The sequence below is a fragment of the Gossypium raimondii genome, chromosome 7 (genome assembly GCF_025698545.1).
Source record: "Gossypium raimondii isolate GPD5lz chromosome 7, ASM2569854v1, whole genome shotgun sequence".
Classification (NCBI taxonomy): Eukaryota; Viridiplantae; Streptophyta; class Magnoliopsida; order Malvales; family Malvaceae; genus Gossypium; species Gossypium raimondii.
Genome location: NC_068571.1, coordinates 35,844,643 through 35,858,848, shown reverse-complemented (window position 1 = coordinate 35,858,848; position 14,206 = coordinate 35,844,643). Strand labels below are relative to the sequence as shown.

The following is a 14,206-nucleotide window of genomic DNA, read 5'->3' as shown; positions in this document are numbered from 1 at the left end:
TCAGGTACTTGATGGTACAGAGTCCCAATTAACTTAAATAGATTTCAAGTTCTATTCTTATTACATTCTTAAATACCCACTTTACACATCAAACTATATTAAGAAATATAAGTTCTAAAAGTTGCTGCCTTACAATCTTAGCAGTATTTACAATTCTAAATTTAAACTTTAAATTATTTCATTCGACGTAATCCCTAAGGCGTGACCTCTAAGGGAAACCTCTTTATACGCATGTATGACTCTCATGCCTATCCCACAAATTTGGCGGTGTCAGGCTTGGTCCCTCCACTAGATGTTCTAGTCAAACATTTGTCTTGGAAACAGGCAGTAAGCATATAAGTTCAAATGAACTTAGTGATATTTTGTAAAACAACGTTATAGCAATAATTTTGAATATTTAAGAAACGAAGTTTTTAAGCAGAGATTCCATACTCCTTGTTTATCCTTGACTTTCCGTGGATTTCCACCGGCATGGTCGATGCATGTCCCTTTTTTCGTAGCTCACTACTGGCTGACTTATTTTCTATCTTAGATGTATGCATGTCCTTTACAATAATGGATTTCTGTGTATTGGCAAATTCCCCACTTATTTTAGTTTATTTCATGCCTCAACAAACTTAACTTTTACCATTATCTCTTCACTTGGATATAGAGTTCATGGCCTTTCATTGGTTGTCCTCCATTTTTGTTCTCTTTAAGTTTGGATCCTTACCCTGATCTGTTACTTTCTAACGGGCTGTCCACCCAAGGTAGTCCATACCGAAGTTTTTCTTCCAGATGTCTCATATGGTCTAATCGACGCTATCTAATCCTGATCAAACATTCTTCCTATTTGTAGATTCCTGATACACTTTATCAATCTGACCATTTGAACGATCATTATCTCCGGGTGAACCTCGACGGACTTACCCGTATCTAGCTGCCCTTTTTCACCCATAGATCCTTAGATTTAGGCTCCGCTTGGGAATCTCATTATCACATCAATTATGGTTTATTAGCCAAAATCTACGGACTTATCCTAGCGGATATTTCATAACTCCATGTAGCTTTTCCTTCCTAGTTCCTCATCAACGTTAAGGATAACACAATCCTATTTCTGTTTTTTAACAATTTGGCGGATTCTTAACAATGCCGCTCACCCATGATCCTAGATGCGCCATATTCATCCAATCATACTACTCTCCGTGTGATTCATACAGCGTTCTTCCTTTTTTTGTCCTGTCAGCTTCCTAGTTCACTGTCATGGTGGATATTTATCTATTACCATAGTCGAGCCATGGTCTTACCCACATAACCCCCATGTTTACTGTCCTAGCGGATTCCACCTGCTGCCATAGCTGAGTTATGGTCTTACATATATAACCCTCATATTTAACGTCTTAGTTGACTACCCCATTTTTGCTGTCCCGGCAGACTCTCTTGGTTGCCTTAGCCGAGCCAAGGTCTTACACCTCGTAACCCTATGTTTAACGTCCTAACATAATTTATTGGTTGCTACAGTCGAGCGATGGTCTTACACTTTTAAACCTCTTCTGAGGTGTCACCCCGAATGACCTTATAACCATTACCACGATGTCGCCCCGGAGGACTTTATTGTCATCGTGGGGTTGCTTCATAGAGTTGAGGGATCGTCATAGTGTCACTCTAGCGAGCCAGTCAATAATTTTCATCGCGGTGTTGCTCTATAGAGTCGATAGACTGTAGTCACGGTGTCCCTCTAGTGAGCCAATCGATAACATTCCACATTTGCTACCCAAGCTCCCTTGGATTCCCATTTCGATCCGTTTATTCCTCCAATGCACCAATTAATCCTATCTTTATTTACCTCGTCAAGGTAAATACCTCCGCACCCTGCATACATTAAAACATGTATTCCATGCAATTCATTATGCTAGCTAATTCAACATACAATTTGCCATCCTTTTATTCATTAAAACATAACTAAGCAATATTTAATAAACAAATTTGTAAGAGTGTTTGCACTTACAGTATCATGCATACATAGCTTACTCATCTTCCATGCTCATACACAATCATGACCTTAGGCACAACTCACAGCAGACACGAACGTAATTCAAGTAAACGACATTACATCATTAGTCACCCAAAAGAAAAGTACATAAACTCACCTTAAATCCTTCTTCCTTATCAACTTAGCTTGTCCTAACTTCAGAGCCTCCTTCGTCCTGGCAACTAAGCATGATAACCATTTATCTTGGTTAAATTAAAGTCATTTAACCTTAAAACCCAAAACCCAGTTTACAGAAACCTATTAGAAGTTATAGTCCTCTTTCTTTTCTTAAAATCTTGAGCACAGAAAGGTTAAAAAGCTTACCAGTTCCTCAATTTCTCTACATCCAAACTTTACTTCTCACAACATCAGTTCCATGCAGAGCTCTCTTGATCCTCCTCTTCTTTGAAGCAATTGAAGAAGACATTGTAGGCGATAAGGAGATTACCAGCTAAATTTTGGAGAATTCTCTCTTTTCTACCCACATAAATATATATATATATCCAAGCTTGCATGGTTTCCTAGTCCATTTTTGCCTATCATTGCTATATCTCCCACTATGGAACTAGTCGGTTCCATCTTAACCACACCAGAATTGAGACCTAATTAATCACAATTTAGCCACTAAAATTTTTGGATTTCCTTATGGAGCTTGACACTTCGTCAATCAATTCAATTTAATCCTAACTTTCCTTAAATTTGGGTCAATAATGATAATCGAATGTTACAGAAGAATTAGGTTTTACAATCTCATTTAATTAAAATATTGTTTAATTACATTTATGTTAATTAATTTAAAATTCAAGTAATCTTTCTTTTAAAGTTTCAAACCAAAACCCAAACTAAACCCAAAAATTTCCAAATTCCACTATCAATGGCCACTGACAGCTACCATACTCTACTATTGGCCATCGCTTACTAGTAGTCGTTTGAGTCCAAATTTCATTATTCTCTTTTCTTTTATCCTCTTTTTTCATTTCCCACGTTTAATTTTTAAAACAACACTAGATTTTTGTAGATCTACAAATAAATCTCGAAACTTCAACACCAAATCTAGGTGTTTTTCACTGTTGGATTGTCTTCAAATTTCGGTATATTCTTTTTGTAACCCAATCACCGAGTTCAAGCTATAAGGTGTCACATTCATTTTCGGAGCAACTACTATCAATTTACATTCGATTAAAAACAATTAAACATTCAAATATAAGTAAAACATATTTATAAAACGATAAATAATCATTTTGGGGTCTTATACGAGCTTAGGAAAGCTCATTTTCTAACTCGAGGTAGAAATAGAACCAAATTGTAAAGATTTCAAAGTTTTGGTTTGACACCATGACTTTAAGGGTTCCTTGTTGTGACACAATTCTCTGGCATAGGCTTGTCGTGATCTCGAGTATACATCATCGCAACGTGACTCACTGTTTTCAAAATGACCAGTTTGAAGCAAGTTGAAAAAGATTTGAAATAACACTTAACATCTCAATTGCAACCAAATCAACAATATACCAATTGCATTCAAGCCAAAATATGCTAAAATGGTACTTCAAAATAACATTAAACAACCAAGTTCTAAATTTAACCATTTACGATACAAAATCGACTTAAACCCTAGGTATATGCCATAAACAATTAAAAGATTACTTTACAAACTTTACTGAGTTGGTGAATCCCTTCTTGGATACTGGAACTACTTCTCAATTTCTCGAGGATCACCTACACCTATGTACGGAGAAAATAAAACGTAGGCTGAGCAATAGGACTTAATGGTACTTTTATGATCCAAATAGTATAACATAAACATAGGTAATATATTTCAAGATTACGTATGTGAATACGCACTCAAATCTAACCAATTATGTCTCAAAATGTCAACCATTCTCATCATCTTACAATGCATGAAAACATACTTATAATCACACTTAAATAACTTATTCAACATCACCATGAGCATAACCAATTTCATATGTTTGTCAATTATCAATCTTTAACCCTATACTCATTTAACATCATTCGTGAATAAAATGCAAACATTTGTTTACCTTTATTAGCATGTTATCTAATGCCATTAACATCATTTACCTATTTGACTATCTTTCAATCTCTTTCCTAGAGTTGTTTGACTCATTCTCAATCACTTATGCACACAATTCATCTCATATCATTGTAACATCTCATTTACATGTCATTTACCAAATTTACCAATTATATATCCCCATTAACGTGACTTGGACTCAGACGAATACACTAATCATCCAACCAACACACAAATCTGGCATCGAAGTGCATCGTTGGATAGATCAAAGTAGAGTAACCTGGAACGTAAAGTGCGTACTAGCGTTCAAAGCGCATCACTAGTGCACAAAGTATATGCTGGCACACAAAGCGCATCCTGGGACAAGAGGTGCATCTTGGCGCATAAGCGCATAATCCTGTACACAATCAAATCATATGGCATGCCAACTATATCCGACTTGGCCCGACTAGTTAATAGGGTACCGATGTTCAATTATATTATACAATATGATACATATACCATTTCTCATTCATATGCATAATCATAAGTCAAATTCATTATCAAGCACATATACTTCATATCGTATGACATACCTTATTTCAATTCTCATTTTACATATCATAATTCAAGTATTTCATGTCATTTCCCAAAACAGATAAAAACTAATCACATCGCCATGTACTTACCTTGACATATATTCATCTAATTAACACATATATGCAAGCAATTAATCTATTCCGAATCATAAAAGTATAAATTGTGGTCTCATGTCACTTGTCAACAACTTTCGTTTTTCCTTTCCCTTTCGAAGGTTTCGCGCCGATGTTCACTCTGATTCATCATAAAAAACAACATACTATCAATTTCCAGAAAATTCATAACCAAATATCAATTTACACATATTTTATAATTTATTCAATTTAGTTCCTAAAACCGAGACAAACATAATTTTCAATCTAGAGCTTCAGATTAAAATCCAATTTCACATATATGCATTAGGGACCCTCTACTTCCTACTCATATAGAAATTTCATGACACTTTTTTATTTTATTCAATTTGGTCCCTAATGTGCAAAACTAACAATTAAACTTTACAATTTAGTCCTTATCTTAATTTAAGCTTAATTTCTAACAATTTCACAACTAAATTATTCAATTCTCAACAATGACAACTTATTAAAATTTCCCCAATTGATCAAATTAATCCATGGGTTATCTTAATCAAACTCCCATGATGAAAAATATATAAAAATCAAAGAAAAATTATTAGGGACTTACTTGGAATCAATGCCAAAAGCTCAAGGACTCAAAAATGGCATCCTCTCTTAGGTTTTCTTACTTTGGCCAGTTGGAGAAGATGAATTATCATCTCTCCTTCCACTAATTTCCTTTTATACCATGATTAAGTATTAGTTAATTTTAATTAATCATTTTTCTTATGTTTTTAACTATAATTAATTAGTTAAATTACAAACCATCATTACATTCCACTATTAGCTATTCTAAAATGGCTTATTTGCTATTTTAATCATTTGGATGATTGTTATCTAATCCGCAGGCCTTTTTCTAATTAAAAATAAATAGCGATTAAACTTTTACAATTTAGTCATTTGAACTTAATTAACCACATTTTCGACTAAATTGCTTAACCAAAATTTAATTCATCTATATAATAACTTCATAAATATCTCTATTTAATATTTACGGACTTTATTTACGGAAACAAGGTCTCGAAACTACATTTTTTGACACCACTAGAATCTGGTTCGTTACACTTTCCCTCTTTATAAGCTTCTCATTCACAGTTTTGATCGACCAAATAATAATAATCCATTCTTGCTTTGGCTGAAATTTGGGTTGATGATTTTTTAAACCTTTTTGTTTTTCTTCTTCTTCTTCTTTTAAAATTTTTATTTTTATTTTTGGTGTACAGTGATGATAATTATGATATGAATATGCATTTTTAGTAATGGATAGGAAGATTTTAGCCATAATTGTTTATATTTGGAAGAAAGATGAAGTGAATAACAACAAGATAAAGGGTGGGGAAGAAGATGGAGGAGAGAGAGAATATGAGAAACAATTGAATTAAAATATATATTTATTAATTAAATTAAATTTTAATAAATATATATTTTCAAGTAAAAAATTTTAAGTAATAATTTTTATTAAAATATAAAGACCACTATGTGGAATTCTGTAATTGGTTAAATTTTTTTACCCTAGTTAACTTTTGAATTAAAAACCATAAAAGAGGGATACTTTAGATACCCAAATTAGGTCAATAAAGTTAGGTACCAAAGCGTGAAAAATTATATATTTCAGGAGTCAAATCGTGAATTAAGCCTTTAGTTTATTGTTTTGGAAAAAGAAAACTAATTACTCTGTAGTCTTTTCTCCTAGGATAAAAACCAGGATAAACTATATAGTTAGTCACCTAATTTCGGTAAGTTTTTATTTTAGGGCATAAAATAAACAATTTTCTCCTAAGATAATAATCATTTTATTTTAGTTACCCAATTTTAATAATTTTTCATTTTGATCATTCATTTATTTTTTTCCTAAAACCAGAGCTTTTTTTATTTATAAAAATGAATTATTTAGCTGTGGAAATGAAACCTAAATTTTCTCTATAACTCAATTATTTGTAAAACCCCAAACTTTTTCTATAAAAACTCAGGTTTTTCTTGAGGAAACCTAGGGTTTTCCTTTTACTAGAAAAAATTAAAACTAATTCTAAAAAAAAATAATAAAGGATTAAATAAATAAAATGGGTTTTACACAAGTAATTTTCTGTAAAATCCCAAAATTTTCCCTTTATTATAAAAACTAAAATTAAATCTAGAAAATAAAAATTAAAGAAGTTTAAATTAGTTTTCCTATAAAACTCAGATAATTTCTAGTAAAATCTCATGTTTTTCCTTTTTACTGGAAAAATAAAATGAACTAAAAATAAAAATAAAGAAAATTAAAAAGATAAAATAATTTTTCTTATAAAATTGAGGTAATTTCTATAAAATCTTACGTTTTTTTCCTTTTATAAGAAAACAACTAAAATTAATTATAAAAATTAATTTTAAAAAGATAAAATGAGTAACCAAAATAAAAATTTATTAAAGTTGATAATTAAAATGAAAATAATCGTTACTGATAATGCCTATCTTGAAATTTTTTTTATTTTGAGTGCTAAAAATGAAAACTTACAAAAGGACAGATATTTTTGTACGACGACGTGGCAGAATCTTATTGGAATTGGCACCTCATCGGACTGTCAACTCTTTTATGACCCGAGCGGATAATAATCCTCATACCAATTACAAAACCTCACCCAGTAACAGTCGCATACAAACCACACCAAGAAAGCCCAATAATATAACGCCACGCGTCAAAATTGTTCCCTTCGCAAAAATTTCCAACCAAAATATCCCTTTTCTATTGGCAGTTACAATATTCAAAATGACGGCACCTTCAATTATGGCAACAAAATTGACTCCAGATTTTGCTTCCTTTAAAGAAAAAAAAAAATCTAAGATTTTCGTTTCAATCTGCGAGAAAGATTTTTACATTTTTTTCTCACTCTTTCTCTTTTGTTTTTCTTTCATTTCCGGCATCTCCGATCTGTAAGGCTACACCCACTGTTAAGAGAGACAAAAATTAAAGGTTTTAATCCCTAACTTTACTTGGAAGTTCATTACATTCTTGGTTTTGTTTTTTCTTTTTCCTTTATTAATAAGTTAATTTGTTTCCATCTATTATAGTTTCTTTTTTGCTCTAGGTGACAAGAGGTTTCGAGTTTTATTCGCTGTTTTATTAGAAATAAACGACGACAATGAAGAACGCTGAAAGACTCGCCAATTTGGCTTTAGCAGGTTTACCTCTTTTTGATCTATTCTTCAGCGTTTTCTTAGTTTATTATATACATTTTTAGTTTGTTTTTGAAATGGTTGATTTTTTTTGGGATATATATATTTTTTTAATTTTATTATTCAGTTGTTGAATTTAGTTTAGTAGAAGCAGAGTGGATTTAGTTAGTTAAAGTGTCTTTCTGTTCGAGTCGCAAAGAAAGGAAGATAAATGATAGGAAATAGATAGTTTGAGATCGAATTTGACTCTTTTTTTTTTCTTTCAGTCTTGGGGATGTATATCTTATGTAGAAATGAGGTAGCTTTGTTATTTCTGGTATAATGATCTTTATTTTATTTATGAAACTATGTTATTTTAGCTTTAGAAAATCTTAAAGGAATAGAAATTTTAGGCTCTTTTTGGTTGTTGCTTTGGACATAAAAGATAATATTTTGAAGGATTTAGAAGTAATAGGATGCATGCAGTTAGTCATTTCAAGCAATTCGATTTTATCATTTGCATGTTTTAGTTAAATATGATTTTGTTGTCTACTCTTTCTTCTAAGTTTTAAATTTGTGAACCAAAATTATTTATCATAATCAATGACCAGATGGATGCACTTCGTATCTCATATCCCCACTTTTTTCATTCTAAATGCATTATTATTGTATATTTCAAAGTATTAGAGTTCGTACCTCATGAATCTTTCTCAATATAATAGATGTATGCCTCATGGCTAAACCTTTTATAGAGTAAATGTAACATAAATCAGTGTCAGATATGAGATCTCTATGGAAGCTTTTAACGTGATATCCTTGATTTGCTAAACGCAGGGTTGACAGTGGCACCACTAGTTGTGAAGGTAGACCCCAACTTGAATGTTGTTTTGACTGCATGCCTAACAGTATATGTGGGTTGCTATAGGTCTGTCAAACCTACTCCACCATCGGTGAGTAAATTGATTTTGTTACTTTCTTATTTTGTCATCAAGGACCATAGATAAGAATTATCTAATAATGTCATGTATATCATACAGGAGACAATGTCTAATGAGCATGCTATGCGTTTTCCATTTGTTGGGAGTGCGATGCTGTTATCACTTTTCTTACTGTTCAAGTTCTTATCAAAAGACTTGGTTAATGCAGTTTTGACATGCTATTTCTTTGTGCTTGGGATCATTGCTCTTTCGTATGCTCTTTCCATATAAATTTGCTACTATTTTTTTAACTTTTTACACGTTCAGTTCACCTGATGCCCTTATCTCATTTATTCTTTCTGCCATCATTCTCAGGGCAACAGTACTGCCTACCATAAAACGCTTCTTGCCAAAGCATTGGAACGAAGACCTTATCATTTGGCATTTTCCATTTTTCCGCTGTAAGCCCTTCTTTTTATTATTCTTGTGGAGTAAATTTTGAGTTTCATCTATAAGAGGATTTGATTAGTTTTTGAATGGGATATAACCTTTTTCTTCTCTAATATATACTGAATTATTACTGTTGCTTCAGCCTTTTGTGTTTATGATGTATTCTTCGTTTTTCTTTTTTGGCTTTTTGAATCTTTTGTTCAAGGCAAGCATCATCTATATTTGATTTGAAAATCCTTAATGTACTTTGATTCTTGTTTGTTTCTTCCTGATTTGTCTTTCTCTGTTATTTGCCATTATTTCCTCTGAAAATTACTTTGGATGAGTTTCTTGTGTGGGAAGGAAGTTATGTGGAGATGGGAGAAACTTTCTTTTTTTCTTTTTCGGTTGTAGAAGGATACTAGCATACCAGCTGCATTAAGGGTTTCTGGCTTTTCTATAATTTGGTAGTTTCTTCAAATCTTCTGCTCAACTTTGTTTCTAGGATTTGCTCTTAGAATTTTGTAAATCCAAAATGGAGTAAATTCTTTGATTCTCTTGATGCCTTTTAGAATGGTATATTTTTGTCAATTTATGAGCATTCTGGTTCTTGTACCATATAAAGTTGCCAGGTCTTCCCGCTGGAATAGTTTAAATGCATAATTTTGTTGTTGATTTGAGTTTTAGGTGCCAATTTCTTGCTGCAGTGATATTGCCTTTTCCTGTTTAAAGTTGAGTACATATATATTTGGTTGTGTTCATCATTGACTCCTTAGAATTCTTACTTGATCTGGTTAACATTACCTTGCTTGCATTATGCAGAATGATTTTTTTCCTTACACCTTTCTTAAACAGCTTTTGAGATTGAGTTCACAAGATCTCAGATCATAGCTGCAATCCCTGGAACTTTTTTCTGTTCATGGTATGCTTTGCAGAAGCATTGGCTGGCTAATAATATTCTGGGTCTCGCTTTCTGCATTCAGGTATGGCTTAAATCCTGTCTAATTGATCTTGTCACTTTCTAATGTAGAGGGATTTCTGATTAATGAGTTATTTGGTGCTTGGTATCTACTACTTTTTCTTTGATTTTGCAATGAGATCTAGAATAATCAATAATATTGGGATATTCTTGTTAGTATTCAATCTTGTAATATGGAAGTTTGTATGTCTGTCAATTTTTTTATTAGGGTTTAATTAACCAGTTGAATGATAATTAAAGTAGTATTTTCCTTTATCTTTTAATAATTTTATGAAGGTGCTTATTTGTTTGTCTTTTCCTTTAAGTGAGTTTTATGTTCCTTTTTTTTTCTACCACTTATTAACTTGATGTTTGACAGTTTCCATTGTTGGTTTTTGTAGGGAATTGAAATGCTTTCTCTTGGATCTTTTAAGACTGGTGCCATTTTATTGGTAAGTAGATTAGTGATTTTTTTTTTGTGTGTGTGTATTATTCCCTGTTACTGAGACAACTTCCTAGTCTGAATTTCTCTTTTATTTAGTAATTTTTTGCATGAGTTTAGCTGTTCATGATATGAATCAAACAACTTTCCTATGGTTGCTTATTCTTGAAATTTTGATCCATAGACCCTGTTTCCTTTATGTGCTATCTGCTTTGACGAATTGATCCTTGTGACTTCCACCTTACATTTTGCTCTGTTTTTTTGAGCTTATTATTAGTTTGCTCTGGTTAGCCAAATTTCAAAGCTTTTTTTTCTTTGCTGATTAGACAAATTACTTTTTGTTAGGCTGCTGTTTGTCCACTTAATTCACTTGTTTTCTCATTTTCAACTATGTTTCCTTTTGTATGAATTTCCTTTTCCATCTTTATACATTGCAGGCTGGGCTTTTTGTATATGATATTTTCTGGGTCTTTTTCACTCCTGTGATGGTTAGTGTTGCAAAGTCTTTCGATGCTCCTATAAAGGTCAGTTCCTTGTTTTTCTTCATTTGAAATACTTAACCTGGTTGGTTCTTGTTTCGATGTATATTTATGTTTTGCATGTAATATTAAATTTGTTACCCATGGTGATCTAATTGCTTTAATAGTTATCTGCAGCTTTTGTTCCCTACAGCTGACTCTACCCGACCATTTTCCATGCTTGGACTTGGTGACATTGTAATTCCTGGTATGTTTGAAATTTGTTTTTTAGTTGGATGGTCTAATGCATGCTTCTGTTATGATGTAGTCATTCTAACTAAAAGAGAAATATCCTAAAATTTTGAATTTGAAACAGGGGAAAGTGAGATCACTTTTTCCCTTCCTAACTGTATTTTGTATCTAGAGTTCCCTCGTATTTTTCTTGACAACTGTTTTACTTATATTCATTGAGAATTGAGACCTAAGGCTTCATGATAATTCAAGCTCACAAGAGCATGTTAAATGGCTTTAAAAATTTGTAAGCTAATGCTTGTATGTAGACCTTGCCCGGACAAGGTGTTTTTAGATTTGGAATTTTTTAATAATAAAATTAATATTTTTATTTCAATTTACTTATAAAAATATATAGAAATTAGTAAAAATGTTACTTTTGAATAGTAAAGTGAGTAATTTAGGTTGGTCCGGGCCCAGCCCAAAATGGCTTGGGTAAAGGATTTGAATTTTTTTCTGGTTGCTGCTTGGCATGTTCCATGACACCCCTACTTGCATGCTTCTATTTGATTATAGGGTAAACTACATCCAAGGTTACTAAACTATTAGTAAGTTTACGTTTTGGTTATTTAACTTCAAAAAGTTACAAAATTGTCACTGAACTGTTTGAAAGTTTTCATTTAAGTTTTTTTCATGAAATATTTTTGAATGTCATGAATTTGTGAATCAAAATCCAAACAGTTTTCTTCTTTGATTTTTGACACTAACCGTCAGACTGACTTGGATCTAAAGTATGTTCTACTCGTCGATGGGTACTGATACACTATACCAATTGTCGAATTGACTTTCTTTGAAAAAAAAAATTTATAGTGTAGTGACTTAAATAAAAACTTTTGAATAATTCAATGACTTGAATAAAAAACTTTTGAATAGTTTATAGTTTAGTGACCATTTTGTAACTTTTTTGAAGTTAAGTGACCAAAACGTAAACTTACTAATGGTTTAGCGACCTTGGGTGTAATTTACCCTTGATTCTATGAGTTTGTTGCTGGACCATGATCTTATTTACTGCTGTAGCTCATTTGATTTGTGGTGTTTAATTCTGGAGACGTTCATTCAATTTTTTCTTTTCTTTTTTAACCAATGGCCCTGTATCATCGCTGTTGCCAAGATAGGCAACACAGCTTCCTGCGCAGTAATACTCTCATCTGCTGGTGTTTTCCTAATGTCATTTGTTATCAAGTGAAATATGAACCTTTTGCTTTAGGGCTCTGTTTTAAGTTATTGATTTACACTGTTGTGGAGATTAGTTTACATTTACTTGGTTTAACAAAAATTGTTTCTCTGTCTAATTTCCATTTCGTTTGACTGTTATTCCTTTGACAATTTACTTGTCATAAAGATAGATACGTGTCTACCGGAAACAGAATACAGTATGATCAACATTTTCTGTTTTTATATTGGTTTATTTCTCCCTTGGTAGGTATTTTTGTAGCACTAGCATTAAGATATGACGTATCTAGGGGGAAAGAGAGGCAGTATTTTAAGAGCGCATTTTTGGGGTACACGGTGGGGTTGGTCCTTACAATTGTTGTCATGAACTGGTTTCAAGCTGCACAGGTGAACTCTTAATGACCTCTGTTTTTATGTTATACGCCTTGTTAAAACATTATCCAGTAGATGTGCAGTGATTCTGTATCATGTCAAAACTTGTATGCTCATTTTGCTTTCAGCCTGCACTTTTGTATATTGTACCGGCTGTTATTGGATTCTTGGCTGCTCACTGTATATGGAACGGAGAAGTTGGACCGGTTTGTTCCCAGCCCTTCTCTCTCACGTTATGTTCTTGGTCTTGACTTTTTAATTCGATTTCCTTTTTTGCTGTAATATAGCCATCTCCCAGTCTGATGTGGGAGTGAGTGAAGAGTAGTTTAAGAAAAATGAAGAGTTTGGGTAACATAAATGATCTTGTATTCTCGGATTATGATTGCAGTTATTGGAGTTTGACGAATCAAAGATGGCGGTTGTAGAAGGCAGTGAAGACAAACCTAGCAAGAAAGTGGAATGAGGTATAGAAGGCAAGGCAGACAGTGAAACTACTTTTAGCTTGAGAAGGAATTAGTGTTTACGTTAAAAGGTCAATCTCTTGGCTAACTTGTTTTACTGCAATACCTTTGTAACAGATTTTGGAATTAAGCAAGAAATAATATTTAGCTTCTTAAGCAGAGATTTTTTATTCTTTCTTTTTTACACAATTCCAATTTTCATGGATATTCACCATGTTTTCTGAAAATTATTCTTCCTTTTCATGAATTTTCTTTTAAATGTTAAAAAGAAGAGATTAAAGAATTTCGAAGTATTTTTCTTAGGGTAAATTATACAGACCGAAAAGATAAAAAAAAATTTGCAAATTGGTCACTCTTGTTAACAACTGTTTTTATTTTAGTCCGACCAAAATCATAACAACTGTGCCTTTGTAAATTTTTTAATTTTCGGTACGAACCGTATAAAAATCATAACAGAGTTGGAGTCCGAATGTCATACGGATAGGGTCACAAAATGTTCAATATTTTGATTCTAGCATGGCCCAAACACTGGTCTTCTACAGGGAAGGCTATGTTTAACCACCAAATCTAATGTTCAAACACAAATTACTAAATGATGTATAAAAGATAATAAAAATATTTTTAAATTAAAAATAATAATTAATTTTAAATATGTACAATTTTTCATAAAAAATAACTTCTTTAATATATTGTTCACTTGAATGTCTTTTTTTTATCCTTAAATTTAACTAAACAATAATATAAAATCAAAATTTCTAGATTTGTGATTAGTCTTTTATTATTTGATCAACTCAAATAATTAAATTATTTTAAATAAAAATTAATTAATATTTAT

General features: G+C 32.0%; 1 protein-coding gene across 2 annotated transcripts; it reads left to right on the top strand.

Annotated features, from left to right (window-relative positions):
* Positions 1-7,525: 7,525 nt before the first annotated feature.
* Positions 7,526-13,532, top strand: LOC105793903 (signal peptide peptidase). 2 transcript variants are annotated; one of them, XM_012622814.2, is made up of 12 exons: positions 7,526-7,688; positions 7,804-7,897; positions 8,705-8,820; positions 8,908-9,059; positions 9,163-9,248; positions 10,072-10,199; positions 10,576-10,626; positions 11,054-11,140; positions 11,273-11,342; positions 12,789-12,925; positions 13,039-13,116; positions 13,299-13,532. In XM_012622814.2, the coding sequence occupies exons 2-12, from the start codon at positions 7,858-7,860 to the stop codon at positions 13,371-13,373; spliced, it is 1,020 nt and encodes a 339-aa protein (XP_012478268.1). In that variant the 5' UTR covers positions 7,526-7,688; positions 7,804-7,857; the 3' UTR covers positions 13,374-13,532. The 2 variants fall into 2 exon arrangements, with proteins under 2 accessions (XP_012478268.1, XP_012478259.1); XM_012622805.2 differs by having other exon boundaries at positions 7,528-7,688; positions 7,787-7,897.
* The last annotated feature ends 674 nt before the right edge of the window (positions 13,533-14,206 follow it).